Source organism: Mastigoproctus giganteus, chromosome 12 (assembly GCF_048544385.1).
Source record: "Mastigoproctus giganteus isolate SK-2022 chromosome 12, ASM4854438v1, whole genome shotgun sequence".
Classification (NCBI taxonomy): domain Eukaryota; kingdom Metazoa; phylum Arthropoda; class Arachnida; order Uropygi; family Thelyphonidae; genus Mastigoproctus; species Mastigoproctus giganteus.
In genome coordinates this window covers 5457442-5480266 of record NC_143586.1, presented here as the reverse complement: position 1 = coordinate 5480266, position 22825 = coordinate 5457442, and the positions used below count along the sequence as shown (strand labels likewise).

Genomic DNA, 22825 nt, shown 5'->3' with positions numbered 1-22825 from the left:
ATGAGAAACAGAGCAAATAATGCCTACTATAACAACTACCATCGTAGTTTCTTAAGAGTTGTCTATGGTGTATCTACACCGATATTATATAGATATTAATTTAATAATAAATTCAGAATCCATGAACACTGCATAGTCTGTAATACCACATTTACATATGAATTTATGTAAATGTGGCAAATGCTGTATATAATTTACAAATGCTGTAAATATGAATTTACAGAATTTGTATACAAGTTTTACAATTTGTGCCAATACATATATGTGATATGATCCTATTTACATTTGAAGATACATATTTCTGATTAAAACAAAAAGAAATTCAGGAACTAAGTTAACAAATGTCATCAGATGAGGAAAGTTTCATGGTTTTAAGTGCATATGCATTAGATTTGGTGAAATCATATAAAAGAAAACATAATTTAATTATATACAGTGCCAGACCCCTTATCCAGAAAGGCTTTTGGCCAGAGGCATTCTGGATTTTGGGTACTTACCACAAGAAATTTGAACACATGCAAGATAAATAATTAAAAATCTTATATCAAGATATGGTTTACCTAAAATGTGTTGGTAAATACAAATTTTAGTACCACTATAATTAAACCAACCAGCTAAATGGCAGAATATAAAAAATTAAAATAGTTTATTTACAAAATCATACACTCTTCACTCTTATGTGAGTGTGTATGAGTGTGTGCATAACTATATGCACATAGTTATGCACAAGTGATTGGCAATAAAAATATACAAATGAATAATCAAAGAGAAAAAGAACATCTACATAGCCAGGGTAATAAAATTGTATTCAACATTATTGAACACTTGATAAAGAAACATTAAATGTAAACTGAGTATATCCATCAAGCAAACAACAAAGTATGTTAGCATAGCAACAGGATTTTTAGAATGATTCATAAAACAGATTTAAAGTCAAGAAAATGGTAAACATTGTCCAAGTGTTTTATCACCCAAGAAATATTGTAGAAAAAACTTCTACAATTTATGATATGATCTGGACCAGTTGTCATAAAGCAAAAAATTCTAGATTTTTATATTTATGATAAAGTACCAATTACACCTAAATTAATTCCATTATTAAAATTTAAAAAATTAATTATCAAAAAGCAACTTTAAGAAAAATTCTTCATGAAATGGGATTTTATTAGAATAAATCTCCAGAACAGAAGAAAAGTTTCAATGGAAAGAAATGATGTCATACGTAAGAGAACAAATTTATAGGAAGAAATGAAGAAACCTATTGTTTACATTGACAGAACTTTACATTCAGAAAATGTTAGCAGCTGAAGATGTTTTAGAAGTCAGTGAATCAGGAATTGCATCTAGAAGACTTGTTTTATGTGGAGGGAGGGAAATGATGCTTATTCCTGATTCTAATTTGATCTGCAAAGTGAATGCTACTGTGAGAGATTATCAGACCAAATAAAGTTTTATTTATTTTTTAAAAAAATGGGCAGCCAAGAAACTTTACGTAATCTGCTAGAAAATGCCAATATGATAATCAGCAATGCTTGTTACCATTCTAGAAGTTCAGCTGAACAAACCTCCAAAATGAACAAGTGGAAAACAAAATAATGGATTGGTTGTCTAGTAAAAATATATCCTCCACTAAATCATTAAAAAAAGTTAAAACTTTTCTTAATGATTTGCTGTGAGGTATATTTTTAATAATAAGAAAAAAGTTGTGAAGTATGCTGCACTATTTTCAATTGATTACGTAATTATTATGAAAAATGTCGTTAGGTAAATTTTATTTACCTAATGACATATTAGAATTAGGTAAATTTTATTTACCTAATTCTAAAAAGAGATTCAGGCTATAATGTGGGTGTTAAAAAGATATCGGCAACATTGGCATTATATTTAGGTTGCACTGCTTGTGTTAATACATATTGAAATACTCGAAGTTTTTTGTAAAAGAGCACTGATAACTAAAAGGAAAAAAAATTCAAACTCCCTATACTGAGGCTCTAGTATCTTTTATTATATTTATTAAGTGTAAATAAGTGTTAAATAATTTTATTATTTAACACTTATTTACACTTAATTTTTAGGATTTTATATGCATTGTATTTCTTCTTATTTTAGCATTAGCATTAGTAGAGGCATATGATGCAAGAAAGCAAGCTTATTCAGCATCAGCCAAAAAAAAAAAAAAAAAAAACCACTACTCCCATTTCACCCCTCAATTCGTTCGAAATACCTGTCCAGCTGAGCCTTAAATTTGTTTAGGCTATCAACTTCAACAACAAGCGATGGAAGTCTATTCCACAAACCAACTGCCCGCTGGCTAAAGGCGAATTTCCGCACATCTATCCGACATCCGTCCTTCCTCAATTTGAATTTATGCCCTCTCAGGTGATTATTCTGAGCAAGATGAAGAATCCCATTGGCATTGAGCATGCTCAAGCCATTCAAAGCCTTGTACACCTCTATCAGATCACCTCGGCGATGCCTAGTCTCCAGGCTCTGTAATTTGCAAAACTTAAGCCTTTCTTCGTAAGAGCAACCCTTTGTTCCATTCACTAATCTTGTTGCCCTTCTCTGTACTCGTTCCAGCAGCTCTACACCCTTCTTGAAATGAGACCTCCAGACCTGTATACAGTACTCAAGGTGTGGCCTGACCAATGCCTTATACAAGAGAATAATCACATCCCTGTCCCTGCTAGAAAAATTCCTGTATATCATTGACAAGACACCATGAGCTACTCTTGCAGCTCGTCTGCACTGCTCAGAGAACTTCATATCTGCCTGCACAATTACCCCCAGGTCCTTTTCATTCTCTACCACTGTCAGCGTAGTACCACAGAGTTGATACGTTGATCTGGGGTTACTGTTTCCCATATGTAGTACTTTACATTTGTCAATGTTAAACTTCATTTGCCACCTCTCAGCCCATCTGCTCAACCTTTCCAGATCCTGTTGCAGCAGCATAGTATCAGTAGTGTCCTTAACAACCCTGCCAACCTTTGTATCGTCTGCAAACTTGGACATTAAGCCTGATACACCATCATCAATATCATTTATAAATACAGAAAAAAACAATGGACCCAACACTGAACCCTGAGGAACTCCACTAATAACATTAGTCCACGTTGAGCAGTGTCCATTGATTACCACTCTCTGTCTTCTGCCACTCAACCATCCCTTTATTCATAGCAGCAATTTGCCTCGAATGCCACACTTCTCCAATTTGTGCAGCAGTCTTCCATGCGCAACAGTATCAAAAGCCTTTCTAAGATCCAAATATATAATATCAAAGTTATTCCCTGCATCCAGTTCTTTTGTGACTACATCATAGTATCCAATCAAATTGGTCAGACAAGACCTGCCCTTAACAAACCCATGCTGTGTCTGAGCTATAACTGAATTCTTGTCCAGATGATCCTGCAGTGCTTCTTTAACCAGTGCCTCCATTAATTTTCCTGGAACCGAAGTTAAACTAACAGGTCTATAATTACTTGTGTCAGCCTTTGATCCTCCTTTGTGAATTGGGGTTACATTTGCACATCTCCAGTCCATGGGTACCTCCCCTGAGTCCAAAGAAGCTCTCATAATTATGGCTAGGGGTTTGCTTACTTCCTTTGCTGCCTCCTTCAATATAACTGGATAGATCCCATCCACCCCGGGTGCATTTTTTATGTTTATCCTCAACAATTTCTCCTCCACTTTCCTCTCAGTTATTAGAAAATCATCTAGCTCACTGCCAATGTTTACTTCACCTACGACATTCCCCTTCCTGAATAACTCCTCATGTGTGAATGTAGATGCAAAAATACTCGTTTAGATTGTTAGCCACCTGAGCTGGATCCTCAACTGTTGAACCATCAACATCCAGTGGACCAATCTGATTCATCCCTTTCCTTCTTGAGTTTAAATAGGTAAAGAACTCTTTTCTGTTTTTCTTTGCATCCTTTGCCAAGGATTTCTCATAATCTGCCTTTGCCTGCCTAATCTCCTTTGTGACTTGGTTACAGACCAACTTATATCTATCATAGGCTTCCACGTCACCCATTAATTTGTATGTATCCCATGCATTTTTCTTCTCTGCCATATGTCTCATTAGTTCATCTGACAACCATTTAGGCCTGAACCTTGAACAATATTTCTTGGTTGGTATGTAAAGCCTGGTAGCTTCCAAGATTAGTTCCTTGAATGCTTCCCATTTTGAATTTGCTGTTGGTAACATCATCAGTTGGTCCCACTGTATAGAATTTAAATACTGTCTCAGACCATCATAGTCGCCTTTACGAAAGCAAAAACCCTTCCCTTTACCTCTGATGGTAGTTACCTCCTTGAGTAAATCCCACTTCAGCACACTGTGATCACTGCCACCCAGTGGTTCATTTATCTGCAGATTCCTAATGCATGAAGAATCACTACTGATAATCAGATCAAGAGTATTACTCCCTCTAGTTGCCTCCCGAACATGCTGGTGTAGAAAACAATCATCCAATAAATCCACAAAAGCCTTGCTAGTGTGTGAGTGACCAACCCACAAATTCCAGTCAATATCTGGGAAATTAAAATCCCCCATTATAAGACTCTCTGATTTACTGGCCCATTCTATTTCCCTGTACAGTATCTTATTATACTCATCAGAGTCATTAGGCCTATAGCACACTCCTACTCTCAATTTTGATTTACCTATGCTTATGTCACACCAAACTGACTCAACACTGCACTGTCCAGCGATGTCAACTGGCTTCACTTCCTTGGATTTTATGTGTTTTTTAACTAATAGCATAACCCCTCCTCCCTTCCTATCCTGTCTATCCTTTCTGTAGACGTTGTACTCCCCAAATTCCAGTTCTACATTCCTTATATCTGTGTGACACCACATCTCTGATATCCCAACAATATCTGCCTTTGATGTTTTGAGTAATACCTCAAATTCATCAAATTTATTTACTAAACTCCTAGCATTAGTGTACACGCAAGTATACATGCACCTGTTTCTATTCTTAGCTACCCTAACACAACCCATGTGTTTACTTGTACCGCAATGACTTCCAGCAGTCTCTGAAATATCCTGCATCTTGTTTTTCAGGCTTCTGCTCATTCCAATAGAAGCAGTGCAAGAATCTCTTTCACCTCTGCCAGTGGCTACTGTTAATCCATTAGTCTTTGTCTCCCCCCAAGCTAGCAGTTTTCCGACCCACCTAACACTGCCTCGATAGCATCAGCAAATATTCTTGCACCCTTTCTATTTAAGTGTATCCCATCCCTGTAGAAGCAATCTCTCCTGTTAACAAGTACAGTCCAGGCTGAAAAAAATTCTACCCCTTCAGCCTTGCACAATCTTTCCAGGGCCGAATTGATCGACAAGGCTCTCATCATATACTCCCTCCTATCGTGTCTGGGCAGAATTGCAGACACTTTCAAATTCAACCCTACTTCACGGGTTTTTTTCAACAGTGACCTGTACTTGTTAAGTAATTCCGCTGGTCTCCTACTCTTAATATCATTAGTGTCATACACACTCATACATACTCACATAAGTTGAAGATAAACACAAGAAAGGCACCCGGGGTGGATGGGATCTATCCAGTTATATTAAAGGAGGCAGCAGAGGAAGTAAGCAAACCCTTAGCCATAATTATGAGAGCTTCCTTTGACTCAGGGGAGGTACCCACAGACTGGAGATGTGCAAATGTGACCCCAATTCACAAAGGAGGATCAAAGGCTGACACAAGTAATTATAGACCTGTGAGTTTAACTTCTGTTCCAGGAAAATTAATGGAGGCACTAGTTAAAGAAGCACTGCAGGGTCATTTGGACAAGACTTCAGTTATAGCTCGGACACAGCATGGTTTTGTTAAGGGGAAGTCTTGCCTGACCAATTTGACTGGATAGTATGATGCAGTCACAAAAGAACTGGATGCAGGGAATAACTTTGATATTATATACTTGGATCTTAGAAAGGCTTTTGATACTGTTGCACATGGAAGACTGCTGCACAAATTGGAGCATTGTTACATTGGAGGCAAATTGCTGCTGTGGATAAAGGGGTGGCTGAGGGGGAGAAGACAGAGAGTGGTAATCAATGGACACTGCTCGTCGTGGAATATTGTTATTAGTGGAGTCCCTCAGGGCTCAGTGTTGGGTCCATTATTGTTTTCTGTATTCATAAATGATATTGATGATGGTATATCAAGCTTAATGTCAAAGTTTGCAGACGATACAAAGGTTGGCAGGGTTATCAAGGATACTACTGACACTATGCTGCTGCAACAGGATCTTGAAAGGTTGAACAGATGGGCTGAGAGGTGGCAAATGAAGTTTAACATTGACAAATGTAAAGTACTACACATCGGAAACAGCAACCCCAGAGCAACGTATCAACTCTGTGGTACTACACTGACAGTGGTGAGAATGAAAGGGACCTGGGGGTGGTTGTGCAGGCAGATATGAAGTTCTATGAGCAGTGCAGACGGGCTGCAAGAGTAGCTCATGGTGTATTGTCGTTGGTATATAGGAATTTTTCTAGCAGGGATAAGGAGGTGATTATTCCCTTGTATAAGGCAATGGTCAGGCCACACCTAGAGTACTGTATATAGGTCTGGAGGCCATTTCAAGAAGGATGTAGAGATGCTGGAACGAGTACAGAGAAGGGCAACAAGATTAGTGAATGGAACAAACGGGTGCTCTTACGAAGAAAGGCTTAAATTTTGCAAATTACAGTGTCTGGACTAGGCACCAGCGAGGTGATCTGATAGAGGTGTATAAAGCCTTGAATGGTTTAAGCATGCTCAATGCTGATGGGATTCTTCCTCTAGCTCAGAAGAATCACCTGAGAGGGCATAAATTCAAATTGAGGAAAGACAGATGTAGGATAGACGTGCGGAAATTTGCCTTTAGCCAGTGGGTGGTTGGTTGGTGGAACACTCCCATCCCTTGTCGTGGAAGTTGATAGCCTAAATAAGTTTAAGGCTCAGCTGGACAGGTATTTTGAACGAACAGAGGCTTCGGAAGTGGTTTTTTTTTTTTTTTTTTTCTTTTGGCTGATGCTGCATAAGCTTGCTTTCTTGCATCAAATGCCTCTACTAATGCTAATGCTAAAAGAGTGTGTATTTTAATCTCACACTATGATGTGACTCCAATGGAATATTCCTAGCACATTGAGAGTGAGGAAACTATTTCAAATGTGAATGAACTATATTATTTGCACAAACTGATGTACTGTGACTTGTTTGTTTGTTTGTTATTTGGTTTTTAGGAGCATTAGCAACTAAGGCCATATTGCTCCGGGGATATGTGGTGGTCATTCCCTGACCTTTCTGCATCCTCTGTATTTGGTGGTCACGGGCTCGAACCCCGGTCTAATCAAGAAGCATGTGCTACGCACTGCTGCTCCTGCCCACCTGGCTACGGAGGCGCCGTACCGTGACTTGTGATCTGAACATGTGTATCCCATACAAGTTCTAATACATGTATCCAGATGTAAACATTAAGAGAGAAATTAAAAAAAGTTCTCACCATGCAGGTTGATTATACACTGGTGTTATTTTAAAAAATAAGCTGTTTACTCACGCAGTTCTGTCATATTCTAAGAGCCTATTTTTGTGTTCTACAGCTTTCTGAAATCCACCCTGCAGGGAGTTTTTTGACTGAGTTTCCAGAAATAAAGGAGCATTATTTTCTGCTGTGAGCATCTGGTACAGTTTATCACCTTTTCTTGAGCTTCGGAGTATCATCTCAAGTTCTTCATCTGTACACACCTGTATAACATAATATTAGTAACATCATTATTCACACACTAAATGCAAAAAATGAAAGATGCATGCAATTTTCTGCATCAAGAGAGAGAGAGAGAGAGATTTAAGCACTTTAGAAATTATGAAATTTCTTGCACAATTGGAGCATAAAAAACTTTACAGGTTAATTTCCAGATTTGCCCAATTTCCTAAAAAGAGCTGGAAAATGGGAAAAATGGATGGAAACTAGTGTGAGAAAATGGACTGCTGGATTTTGGAGGTTCAATTGTAATGTGCCATGCTATAAATGCAAATATTTTAAAATATTATATGGAATTCAAACTTTAATATAATGAAATACACAAAGACATAAAAACAATATTTTCTATTATTTTTTTTTTTATTTCTCAGCTTTTGCTTTAATGAATAATAACTTAAACTTAAGGAAATCAAATTATATGGAAAAATGCAATTAAGCAAACATAGCTTTTTTTTTAATGAAAACTCCAAACATGAGGTATCAGAACCAATAGCACTTAGTACCATGCATGGGCTGAAGATTGAGATGAAAGAAGATACTTGTTGACATTAGACTTGAATTTCTGTAGATTGTAATTTTCAAGAAATACATATGAAGAAAGATTGTTCCAGAAAATGGAAGTTGAATGAATAAATGAGGAATAAGAAAATTCGGTTCTGTGAGTTCGAAGGTGGACAGTAAAAGGATATTGACTGGTTGTGGCACAATGTCAAAGATGTTGAATAAGAGACGTAGTTGCTGCTGCAGGATATGCTAAACTGCATGAGGTACATGGAACACTAATGGCCAATGGAGGCCATTAAAACATGAGCTAAAAGGGCCCAAATTGGGTGGCAATATGGAAATTAAGGGAGACTTTCCTAATGCTTTAAACAGTTCTGATTCCAAATCAGGTGAAGCCTCAGAACTTTTCAATCATCCTTCTTATACAGATATTAGAAAAAATAAACTAATAATAACCTCTTTTCACTTTTTCCATCATAATAATTCTTTTATTTTCAAAGAAAATAATAATAATAAAAAAATAAATAAATAAGTGGTTACGTTTTAAAAGCTATTCTACTTTTTTAAACAAACATCTAACAGTAAAAGGAACAAAAAATGTCTAACCAAAGCTCCACAAGTAAAACATGGTCCTGATCCTTCCTGTGTACAGACAATCCGTCCACATTTCAAACAGTTATTTATTAGATTATGCTTAGAAGCTTGGCACAGACATGGATTTCTGCCTGGAAGAAAGACAATATCCTTTGCTTGACCTTCTTTGCTGTACAGAGGAACATACTTCTGTTTTGCTCGTACAGGTGCTCCAGGGCTTTGCTTCTGCTTATCTTTTGAAAAAACAGAATTTGCTTGTACATCCTTTTCCACATTTCCATCCTAGAAGAAATATATACACATATAAATATCAGAATATTTTTAAGAGAAAATGTCCACATGATTTAAACAATACTAATACTTAAAATAGCTATTTCAATTATATTTTATTTAATTTAATTATATTTAATTTTATTTTAAAGTACAGTACAGGCTAATCTGTTATATCCAACATATCAATAACCAAAAATGAACACATTTCTTTTCCAAGAACTGTAAAAAAAAAAAAAGGTCTATGCCTTTAAACCTTCATATAAAAAAATCCCAAATTACTTGTTCTTCATGGTATAATTAGTTCATTTGCATTAGTTAATCTCCTCTCTTTAATCTTTTGATAAGTGAGTGAAAGGGTTAGAGAACAGTTTCTATGCAAATTTTTGTATTTAAACTTCAAGATATCTCCACCTGAATAGAGCTAAAATGACCATGAACAACTAGCACCAGCAAGGATCCCTATCTGAAGGTTAACTAATGCAAAATTTATCACAGAGCACTGGTCCCCCAATTTTTTTACACAGGTGGGTTGCATTCAGTAATCGAACATGTGCTGAGGGCTGTACCTGAAACAGAAATTGGTTGAGGGCTATACCTTCAAGTGAAATTGTGAAAATACTTGGGAAAATTTAATAGCATAAATACTTCGTTATGCTTAACTGCATGAATTAAAATGGTGCATTTATCACAGAAATCATTGAAATTTTTATTTCTTACTTAAATTTTAATATTGAGGAAAAACGTTATTAAAAGTTTTTTTTTCTTTATCTGATAAATATAAAAGTGAAACCATTTTGCTTTTTTTAGCATCAGTACTCTGATTAAAAGGAAATTTCTACACATCTACCTGAACATCCTCTCTCGATTTAAATTTATGCCCCTTTATGTGTGTTATCTGAGAGAGTAGGGATGCCATCAGCATTCCTGCTCTCTGCTTAATCTATAAAAAGCCTTAAACATTCAATTGGATCTCACAGGTGCCTAGTCTCCAGACAGTGCAATTTGCAGTACAGAAGCCTTTCTTATTAAGAGCAGACTTTTGTTCCCCTCACCGATTTCACTGTTCTTCTCTGCACCCATTTCAACAGATCCACATTCTTCCTAAAATCTGTCTTCCAGACCTGTATGCAACACTCAAGATGTGGCCTTAACAGTACAATCTGATAATCACTCCTCATTGTTGGTAAAAACTCTGTATATCATTGCAAAAACCCCATGAGCTATCCTAGAAGCCTATCTGCACTATTCAGAGAACACCATGTCTGACTGCACAATTAACTACTGAGGTCTTTTTTGTTCTCTGTCCACTATCATCAGTGTGGTACCACACAGCTTATATGTTCTGGAATTACAGCTACCCATATAGAGTACAGTAAACCCCCGCTATTCGCGGGGGTTACGTTCCTGAGAAATGCCCTGAATACCGAAAACGCGAATACTGAGTTATGGCTCCCATAGTAATAAAGGGGTTCCGTTCCAAAGTATGAAATATATAAGAAAAACTAGTCTAAAATTTTGTCTATGTATGTATAATATGTACCTTCATAATATGACTATGTACATAGTGAAATGCAAGCATATGGCATCAAAATGAAAATAAGAAACAATTTAATATTAAATGTAATATTATTAGAAATTTATTAGAAATTTCAAACAAATCTTTCAAACCAGGCCTTTGCTAGCTAAAAAACTTATCCCACCAGTGCTATCACCAGTTTCGCTAAAGTGTTGATAAAGGTGTTTTGCCTTTTCACGAATGATGAGTGAACTTAACGGAATTTTATTTTGAGTTCGTTCTTCTATCCACAGATTTAAAGCTTTTTCCATTTTTTCTAATTTAACACCACGAGTTACAGAGCAAATTTTTGAAGCAATTAGCGCGTTTTCATGCCCACTACGGTGGATTTTTTCTTCCGATTTTTTGATTGATCGTACAGTTGCCTCATTGATTTTATAATGTTTTGCCACTGAGGAGACACTTTAACCATTAGAAATTTTGTCTAATAACTCAATTTTATTCGCTAATGTCGTCACCTTCTTTGATCTTTTCACATTTCCCTTGTTATTCGTAGCCATATTTTTGTACGGGTTAGAAAGAACTTGTCCACAATAAAGTCACTTTCTTCCGTTAACACGCTCGAAAAAGTCTGTTTTACACTGCAAAATGGTAGATTTATCACTTTTGTAAGCATATAAATTTATAAATTGATAAATTTATTCAATTTATAAGCATATAAATTAAAAGCAAACGACGAAACCTTCCATGACAAGCGCATAACACATACTGAACAAGGATTAGCGAGAAACATCCACGCTTGCGATTTTGTCACCCCTCTCCCCCCACCTACTGAGCGCTGTTTTGACCAGGAAAGATAATTTTTGACACGCCCATGTTTTTTTATGGCGGAAAATGTTCACGACGCTTTAAAATTCACATTTTTTTAGGTTTCACTTTATATTAAATCAGCAACCGCGAATACGCAAAACCACGAATACAGATACGAATACCACGAATAGCGGGGGTTTACAGTACCTTGCATTCCATTGTGACTTAATTGCAGACTAGTTTATATCTCCTGAAAGCATCTGATATTTTACATGCATCCCATGCATATAATTGATGCTTTTTTATAAATTTTTATTAAGTTTATATATAACAAATAAAGATAAAAAAAAAAAAAAAGAAACAAGAATAAATTTAATAATATTAAAAATGTTTTTAAGTGTTCTGACATTCCGCTTTTGGAAAACATTCATTTTAGATTTTTTTATCATTTTAATTGCTTTGTAAATTTAAATTTTCTTAAATTTCTATATAAGTTGTGTGTAATATTATATAAGACTTAAATGATAACAATAAAAAAAAATTCTGAGAATGTTTGTTTTCTATTCAGAAACTGAAATAAAATTTAAAATTAAAACAGAAACTTACAACAGTGTCTTCTAAATCTGCTTGCTGAATGACACTGGCTTTATTTTTATTTTTTCTCTTGGAGGTTTTAGTTTTTGACACACCAACATAATCTTCTGTTTCACCTTTTCTATACATCTTGATATCAAAGGGAAGGATCCTGCCTTCTGAAATATTAAAAAAATAGATATATAAGGGCTGTGTGTGTGTGTGTGTGTGTGTGTGTGTGTGTGTGTGTGTGTGTGTGTGTGTGTGTGTGTGTGTTAGAGAGAGAGGGGGGGGATTTTTCAAATACCACCCACACACATGTATGAGTGATATTTAAGTTTCTTGTCTACCATATATTTATTCATTTGAAAATAAAGTAAACTTAAAAATATCTCATAAAAAAATTTATATGCATCTAGCCAAATTTTAAAAATAAAATCTTAAGAATTTTTTTTAGGTTTAAAAAAAAAAAAGTCATGTAAAACAAATTTTTCAGAAGAAGGAAGCTGTGCACCTTACCCTCTGTATTCACAAAATATGAATTTCCTTTTAATGGTTTTGAGAATTACCTTTTCTCATTGTTAAACTCAAAGTATAAACTTTACTTTGTATGTTTTATGTAAACTAAATAAGTGCTTTATGTAAACTAAGCAAGTATTTTGCATCTACATTCACACATGAGGAGTTATACAGGGAGGGGAATGCCAGAGGTGAACTAAAATCTGGCAGTGAGCTAGATGATTTTGTAATAACTGAGATAACAGTTATATTAAAGGAGGCAGCAAAGGAAGTAAGCAAACTCTTAGCCATAATAATGAGAACTTCCTTGGACTCAGGGGAGGTACCCATGGACTGGAGATGTGTAAATGTGACCCCAATTCACAAAGGAGGATCAAAGGGCAACAAGTAATTATAGACCTATCAGTTTAACTTCTGTTCCAGAGAAATTAATGAAGGCACTGGTTAAAGAAGCACTGCAGGATCATCTAGGCAAGACTTCAATTATAGCTCGGACACAGCATGGATTTGTTAAGGGCAAGTCTTGTCTGACCAATCTGATTGGATACTATGATGTGGTCACAAAGCAACTGGATGCAGGGAATAACTTTGGTATCATATTGGATCTTAGAAAGGCTTTTGATACTGTTGCACATGGAAGACTGCTGTACAAATTGGAGCAGCGCAGCATTGGAGGCAAATTGCTGCTATGGATAGAGGGATGGTTGAGTGGGAGAAGACAGAGTGGTAATCAACGGACACTGCTCTTTGTGGACTAATGTTATTAATGTTATTCGTGGACTAATGTTATTAGTTGCCACTTCTCAGCCCACTTGCCCAACTTGTCTAGATCCAGTTAGAGTAGCATACTGTCTTTACTGTCATTAACAACCCTACCAACCTTTGTATCATCTGCAAGTTTGGACTTTAATCCTTCATCAATATCATTGATGAATACACAAAACAATGATGGGCCCAGCACCAAACCCCAAGGAACTCAACTAATAACATTTGTCCATGAAGAGCAGTGTCCATTGATTACCACTCTCTCATCTCCCACTCAACAATCCCTTTATCCAATGTAGCAACTTATCCTTAATGCCATACATTTACAATTTGTACAGAAGTCTTCCATGTGCAACAGTATCAAAAGCTTTCCTGAAATCTAAGAATATGATATCAAAATTATTTATGACATTCTGTTCCTTTGTGACCACATCATAGTATCCAATCAAATTGGTCAGACAAGATCTCCCTTTAACAAACCCATACTGTGTCTCAACTATTACAGCAGTCTTGTCTAGATGATGCTGCAATGCTTCTTTAACCAGTGACTCCATTATTTTCCCCAAAACACAGGTTAATCTGACGGGTCTATAGTTACTTGTGTCACCTTTTGAACCCCCATTGTAAATTGGTGATACATTTGCACACCTCCAGTCCATGGGGAACTCCCCTGATTCCAAGGAAGTTCTCATAATTATGACTAAGGGTTTGTTTATTTCCTTTGCTGCCTCTGCAAATATAACTGGATAGATCCCATCCACCCCAGGTACCTTGCTTATGTTTAACTCCAACAATTTCTCCTCCACTTTGTACTCAGTTATTACAAAATAACTTAGCTCTCTGTTAGAGTTTGATAAACTTCTAGCATTCCCCTCATTGAATAACTCCTCATGTGTGAATGTAGATGCAAAATACTCATTTGGTTTATCAGCTACCTGAGCATGATCATCAATAGTCAAGCCATCTATGTTAAGTGGTCCAATCTGATTCATTCCTTTCCTTCTAGAGTTTACATAAGTAAAGAACTCTTTGCTGTTTTTCTTTGCATCCTTTGCCAAAGATTTCTCGTAATCTGCCTTAGCCTGCCCAACCTCCTTTGTGACTTGATTACAGACAAGCTTATATCTGCCATAGGCATCTGTGTCACCTGATAATTTATATGCATCCCATACATTTTTCTTCTCTGCCACGAGCCTCATTAACTCATCTGATATCCATTTAGACCTGAACCTTGAACAGTATTTCTTAGTTGGAATGAAAAGCTTAGTAGCCTCCAAGATTAAGTCTCTGAAGGCTTCCCATTTAGAATACAACATTGATAACATCATCAGTTTATCCCACAGTACAAAATTTAAAAACTGTTTGAAACCCTTGTAGTCACCTTTACAAAAGCAAAAGCCCTTCCCTTTAGCCTTGAGGTAGTTACATCTTTAAGTCATTCCCACTGTGATCACTGTCACTCAGTGGTTCCTTTATCTGCAAATTCTTAATGCAAGAATAATCACAGCTGATAATCAGATTAAGAATATTACTCCCTCTGATTGCCTCTTGAACATGCTGCTGTAGAAAACAGTCATCCAATAAATCCAAAAAACTCTTGCTAGTGTGCGAGTGACCATCCACAAGTTCCAGTCAATATCTTTACTTGGAATACTGTGTTCAAGTATGGAGACAGCACCTAAAGAAAGACATCGAGCTTCTTGAAAGGATGCAAAGAAGGGTAACTCGCCTGGTGAGATCGGCAAAAGGGCGTCCTTATGAAGAAAGACTTAGAATATGTGGGTTGCAGAGTTTGGAAACGAGACACCTTAGAGGAGATTTGATTGAGGTGTTTAAGGCTCTGAGAGGCATCAGTAAAATGAATGAGGACAAAATTTTCAAGATTATAAATGATGCTAGAACTAGGGGAAATAAATTCAAGTTATGGGGGGAAATGTTTAGATTGGACTGTAGGAAGATGACTTTCATAAACCGGTGAAATACCACCACTTTGCTTATTGGAGGCTTGAAGTGGTGAAACCCATGTTTAGTCTATAGAGCAAAGTTTCCGGCATCCCCCCCCCCCACATACTTCTCCTTCAACCCATGCACGGTACTAAGTACTATAGGTTTTGATACCTTTCGTGTTTGGGGTTTCCATAAAAAAAAAAAAAAAAAAAAAAAGTTTTATTTTAGCCAGCGAGTTATAAATTACTGGAATAAGTTGCCTTCATGGGTGGTAGAGGCCGACAGTTTGGGGAAATTCAAAGGTCATCTGGATAGTACTTTCGGGTAAGGGAAGCGCATAGGATGATAGGTTTAATTTCCTTTTTTTTTTTTTTTTTTTATTAATTATTATTATTTAGTTATTTATTTTATTTTATTATTATTATTATTTTTTTTTTTTTTTTGTTTTTATCATTTTGTTCGGATTTTTTTTTTTTTTTTTTTTTTTTGGCTGGTGTAGCATAAGCCATAGGCTTTCTTGCACCATGCGGCCGTTACTAATACTAATACCTGGAAAGGTAAAATTCCCCATTATTATTATTATTATTATTATTATTAGCCATATGGTGCAAGGAAGCCTGAGGCTTATACTGCACCAGCGAAAAAAAAATTCCCAAGTTACCCTGAGAGAGAGAAAGAGAGAGAAAAGTAGAAAGGAATCACCAAGAAAGAGAAGAATGATGATATCCAGCTCAGGACCCTGGGTGTGCCAAGCCCATACTCACCAGATGTGAGTCCCCGGGGGTATAAGATATTCTGATTTACTGGCCCACCCTATTTCTCTGCAGAATTGCTCATTATACTCATCAGATTCATTAGGCCTGTAACTCATCAGATTCATTAGGCCTGAAAGGAAAAATGAGTAGGTGTGTTACACACACCTACTCTCATTTTTCCATTCCCAGTGCTTATGTTACACCAAACAGACTCAACACTGCATTGCCCACCAACATCAATTGGATGCACTTCCTTAGATTTTATGTGTTTCTTAACTAACAGCATAATCCCTCCTTCCTTCCTGTCCTGCCTATCCTTTCTGTACAAATTGTACTCCCAAAATTCCAATTTTGCATTGCTTATGTCTGTGTGACACCATGTCTCTGATATCCCCACAATATCTGCCTTTGATGTCTTGACTAGCACTTCAAGCTCGTCAAGTTTATTAACTATACTCCTAGCATCGGTGTACATGCAAGTATACATGCACCTGTTTCTACTCTTAGTTACCTTAACACAGTCCATGTATTTATTTGTTCCACCATGACTCCCGACAGTCCTGGAAATCTCCATTGTCTTGCTTTCCACGATGCTGCTAATTCTAATAGAAGCAGTGCAAGAATCACTTTTCCCTCTGCCTGCGGCCACTGTTAACCTTTTAGTCTGTATATCCCCCAAGCTAGCAGTTTTCCGACCCATCTAACACTGGCTCGATAGCATCAGCAAATATTCTTACACCCTTTCTATTTAAGTGTACCCCATCCCTGTAGAAGTAGTCTCTCCTGGCAACAAGCACAGACCAGGCTGAAAAAAATTCTACCCCTTGAGTCTTGCACAATCTCTGCAGGGCTGAATTGATTGACAAGGCTCTCATCATATACTCCCTCCTTTAGTGTCTGGGCAGAATTGCAGACATTTTTGCAATCAACCCTAACTCGCAACTTTTTTTTCGACATTGACTTGTACGTGTTGAGTAAATCTGCAATCTCTTACGCTTAATATCATTTGTTCTAATGTGTACAACAACATCACCTTTTGTGCCTTTAAAAGATGAATTATGTCAATCTAATGCTAAGAACTGGGATACCAAGAAATTTTCAGTGAAATCTCCTTTCTTTAAGAATCATTTGGGGAAGAGGGGCTAGATATCTGGATCTAATGGATATAAGACTGCGACAGATCCTCTGCATATATGAGTAATTTGCATATTCAGATACTGGATTATCAGATTCCTACTGTATTACTAAAAATTATACAATACTTCAGTTTTTATTTGTGTCATAATGTTCTTTTTTAAGCATGTGTTCAATAGATTAATGTGTTAATTTAGGAGTTCTAATTCTATCACTATACTGAAGTGAAGATTTGCTTCAAGTTGTAATTTATTTTATAACAAATTTCATTAAAGGTTCACCACCACTGTATAGCATGTAAGTAATTCATAAAAAGGATATATTTGATTCCATCACCTTATTTGCCATTATTCGGGAACATATCCCTTTGCAAATATTGAAGGGTAGGTGGACATGGAGACAATACATCATGATGAACTATGTCTGGATGATCCAAGACTGTCAAATACAGGATACACAGACAATGTTCATGACCTGATTTTGGAAGATCATCAGATTGGGTTACAATACATAGCAAATACATTAAACATCCTGTGAATGACTCAATACTGTTCACAAAATCCTTCTTCATGAATTAGATGTACCATTTACCGTGACCAGTATTGTCTTTTTTTTTACTATATCTTTTCCTAGGTCTTCCTACCTTTCTTTTTCGTTCTGTTTTCGTTTCATTTATACTGTTTTTATTAATCAAGAAAAAAAAAAGTAGTGAAATGGGTGGCAAAAGCTTTGAGTGCTGAGAAGCGAAGAAATAGAGTGAACTGTTCAGAGACTGGACTATTTTCCAGGAAAATTTTCTCGATTCCAGCAACTTCAATTCAAAAAATATATATATAAATAAATAAAATAATAATAATTCATTACTATGATTCAGAGATCAACAACAGACCAGGGAGTGGCATCTCGAAGAATTTTCTTGTCACAAGACATTCAAAAGCACCATCAGCACCAAGTTTTTTGGGGCAAAGATGGATTTACATTCACTGATTATCTTCAAAAGAGTATAGACATTTTGAGTGTATGTTAATTTTCCTTGTAACTAAAATTTTATGAGCAATTAAAGGAAAAATGTTGTGGGAAACCATCTAAAGGGATCCTCTACCTACACGACAATGCTCAAAGTCACAAGGCTTGGGTAATCAGAGAAATAATCAATGGATTCTTGTCATACCTACATACTCCAAATATAGATTCTTTAACTTTTTACCTGCTTCCAGCACTTAAAAAAAACATTTGAAAGAACAACACTTCTGGATAAATAATTATATTAATGAATAACTAATGGTATTTGTGCAGTCAAGGCTTGTTACAGGACAAGATAGTGAGCTTTTCATATTACCTCATACTTTCAAGATAAAAAGATGAGGAACTGTTGCATTATGTATATTGTCCTTAGAGGTGACCATGTTAAATAAAAATTAATTTTTTTCCAGATTGCTTTGTCCTTTTTATGGTAGACTAGAAATTTTCAGTTATCCTTTAATGCATCATGGAAGATTTTCTACTAATTTTTGGTAGAAGCAGGTGGTGATTCTATCCTCCTTTAAAACTCATGAGCTCCATTAACAAAGAGAGCTGTGTTAGCTTTTCCCTAATTCTACATTACCATTCATCCCAAAGATGTTAAATTGGATTGAAGCTAGTGCTCTCTGCTTTCTACTACAATATTCTGATGTTATTTAATTCAAACTGCATGGCTGCAATTCTCTTGTATCGTGGCATGGAATACTGTTACACACTGGAAGGTGTAAGTGCCACTTCCATAAAATTGCCACAATGTAAGGAACACAGAATTGTCCCAAATATCAATGTAAGATGAAGCATTTATAGTTCTAAACACTGCAACTAGTGTATCCATTCCATACCATAACAAACACCCCCACATTATGTCATCTCCTCTTTCTCAAAGCTTCACAGTTAGGACAATACTCTTACTTAGATAGTAAGCACTGTCCGGAAATACTTTGTATACAAATGACCATCAAACTGGAAGAAGAGATTGTCTCGTACTTCACAGATCTGCATTCCATAAAACCAGTCCAAGTATAGGATGCTATACCAACTGACAGTGTGCATTTGTTTGTGTTATCAAAGGCTCGTAAACTTTTGTAAAAAAGGTTTGCCCTTCTCTAACTGTAATTTGTTATTAGTAATTTGTTGTGAATACAAATACAGGTTTGCCTACAGCTCCAAACTCATATTTTCTAGGATCTGATAGTGAGGATAAAGTAACTAGCTGTCTAAAGGCACTCCACTTCTTTAGCACATTGCCAACTGTTAAATTTAAAATGTTTAATTCCTGAGAAAGAGGTAGCACAGACATTTTTACCCATCTATCATCTAACATCAAACTTATTTACTTCTGAAGCTGCTAGCTTTTTCCTTGTGCTCATCATTTTTAGCAATTTGTAACACAACTGAAATTCTAAGCCAACTGCTTGGAATTTCAAATGTGTTACAGATGATGAGCACAAGAAAAGAGCTAGCAGTTTAATCACCTTTATATGAGCTAAAATATTTGTATATTTTATAGTCACACGACTTCTTGCAATCAGGGGATAACTGATATCCCACAACTTTTTGTAACATACTCTGAATTTAATTAAGAAAACTGATATAATTTTATACTAATAATAAAAAAATAAAAAATAACAATAATGTGCAAAGAAGGAAAAACAATCATAAGCAAAGCAGCCCTATCTTGGTATTTATATAAAATACACTATTTGCCTATTTAAAATTAGAATCTGATTTTAAATCAATACACAGCAAGCCTATATTAAAAAATTTAGCTAATGCTATATTATAATAAGCATAGTGACAAAAAAAAAAAAAAAAAAAAAAAAAAAAAAAATGCAGCTGTATAAACACAATTTTTTGTAAAGCTGTACCATAATTTCCTATCTTCATTGGAGACAAACTATGGCCCAGAATGTTCACTATATTTCTGAATACATTAATTCAAGCTTATTTGTCAAAATACTACAATTATGATAAGGTAATATGTTATACTATGATATAATAATAACAATAACACACTGATGTTACTTCACTAGTTCCAGATATAATTTAGTATCAGTATATATCCCTCCATTCTATTTTGGTCCCTCCAGTTTAAGCATCTAATAAATAGTACATATAGTTTTAATAGTCAGCACATAAATAACTCTGAAAATCACAAGAGAGCACCATTGGCCATTGTCTAATTTGGATTTAAGAAAGTTGAAACTCTGGAATTCAGATCCAGAAATTGATGATATTAAATAATAAATAGATATGTAGGATATTGCTGCATTAAAAAATAATACCAACCACAATTTATTTAAATTTTTAATAATTTTTGTTTCATTCTTTAATCTTTAAAAAATAAATTTCATTTTTAGCAGTAATTTCATACTAATCCTAGAAGTCATATCAAAATAAGAACAGATTAATATTTATGAGCATTTAGGTATAAAGTTTTCATTTTCTGACAATTGGATAAATTGTAGGATTCCTTAGGGTACTGATTTTTTTAGGGTACTGAAAATGAAAACTTAATAAATAGTAGCAATAGCTTAATTTTCAGTACTTACCTTAATATAATCTGCAGTTGGGCTTAGAGTGAATAAGGTGGATTAGACTAAAAATTGGATTTAATGTGGATGAGCTTAAATTTTTGAAACGGAGTTAAAATATGCTCAAGGAAATAGAAGTGCATGTCTTCATCCTTGGTTGTCATGAATTAAAGTTGAAAGGAATTGGAACTATGAGAGTATAATCAAGAGACCAATAGCCGTAATGATAGGCTTTCGTTATTAACGTCTTCAGTTGGTAGTAGTGAAGAAAGAGAGAGCGTGTGTATTTTAAAAGAACTCTAAGTTCCCGTGATGCTCTTTGATGAACGTGGAAATCTCAGGTGTGTGAGATTCCAGATCGGGGAGAGCTTGTAGGGTCAATCTAAATTAAACGTATTAAATGCAAAATTACCCTACAACCTCTCCCCAGTCTAGAACCTCACGCACCTGAGATTCCCATGTGCATCAAAGAGCATCATGGGAACTTAGAGTTCTTTTAAAATACACGCGCTCTCTCTTTCTTCACTATTACCAACTGAAGACATTAATAATGAAAGCTTATCTTTATGACCATGATGACAGATGGACTAAGAAAATAACAGAATGGTATCCAAGAGGAGCTAGAAGAAAACCTGGAAGACAAAGGCGGAGATGGATAGATGAAATTCATGAGTTTGTGGGTAGTAAATGGATGTCCAGTACTCAAAACAGAAGGAACTGGAAAGTTGCTGGAGAGGCCTTCATCCTGCAGTGGATTGAAAATGGTTGATGATGATGATGATCTTTATGGCTATTGGTCTCTTGATTATACTCTCATAGTTCCAATTCCTTTCAACTTTAATTCATGACAACCAAGGATGAAGACATGCACTTCTATTTCCTTGAGCATATTTTAACTCCATTTCAAAAATTTAAGCTCATCCACATTAAATCCAATTTTTAGTCTAATCCACCTTATTCACTCTAAGCCCAACTGCAGATTATATTAAGGTAAAGTACTGAAAATTAAGCTATTGCTACTATTTGTTAAGTTTTCATTTTCTTAATTTTTTTAAAAATTTCAAGATAAATTTCCCTCTACAGAGCCAATAGGAACCACATTATCACAGACTTCTCCACCAAGCCATCCATTTATCCATAGCAGTACCTTGTCCTTAATGCAACTGCTCCAATTTGTTTTGTTTGTTTGTTATTTGGTTTTTAGGAGCATTAGTAACTAAGGCCATATTGCTCCGTGAATATGCGGTGGTCATTCCTGACCTTTCCGCATCCTCCGTATTTGGTGGTGATGGGCTCGAACCCCGGTCTAATCAAGAAGCGTGTACTACGCACTGCTGCTCCTTCCCACCTGGCTACGGAGGCACCGCTCCAATTTGTAAAGCAGCCTTTCATGTGTCACATCAAAAGCTTTTTTGAAATCGAAGATGTCAAAATTATTTTTTTTTACATCCACTTCCTTTGTTACTGTATCAAAGTATTCAATCAGATTGTTCAGATCAAGATCACCTCTTAAACAAATCCAAGCTGACTGCACTTAACTGCATTCCTGTCAAGACTCCTGCATTACGTTTTTAACCAATGACTCCATTATTTTTCCTGAAAGAGAATGTCCAGCTAACAGGTCTGTAATTACTCAAGCACCCTTTGATTCTTCCTTTATGAACTGAATACATTTGTGCATCTCCAGTCCACAGAGGCCTCCTCATGGCTAAAGATTTGCTTACTTCTTTTGCTGCCTCTAATATAGCTGGCTAGATCCAATCCATCCATGGTGCCTTATTTATATTTAGCTTCAAAATTTTTTTTTTTTTTCTGATTTCCTCTCAGTTAACATATCACAAAATGATTTAGCCTCCTGTAATTTTATATACTTTATGCACTCCTTAAAAAAATCCCAATAAAATATGGAAGAGCCAGTTTTATTAAAATGTAAGAATATTTTAAACATCTTTACAACCACAAATTTCATGCTTCATGTTTATTTGTTCGTAAATGCCTGCTACTATTTATTGTTAAACAGCACATTTAACACAATATCATATTGTTAATACGATATTGTGATAAATATTATATTAATAATTAATAAAGTTATTTTTTTTAAATGTTTAATTATTTTCCTT

The 22825-nt window shown here is 35.6% G+C and overlaps 1 protein-coding gene across 1 annotated transcript in view; it reads right to left on the bottom strand.

Annotated features, from left to right (window-relative positions):
• LOC150076649 (activating signal cointegrator 1) overlaps window positions 1-22825 on the bottom strand; it is a 71774-nt gene that overhangs the window by 37701 nt on the left and 11248 nt on the right. Inside the window, exons 3-5 of the mRNA XM_090385607.1 lie at window positions 12062-12207; window positions 8869-9138; window positions 7555-7742 (exon numbers count right to left, since the gene is read on the bottom strand). Coding sequence (XP_090241733.1) covers window positions 7555-7742; window positions 8869-9138; window positions 12062-12207 — 604 coding nt within the window. The remainder of the gene's footprint in view (window positions 1-7554; window positions 7743-8868; window positions 9139-12061; window positions 12208-22825) is intronic.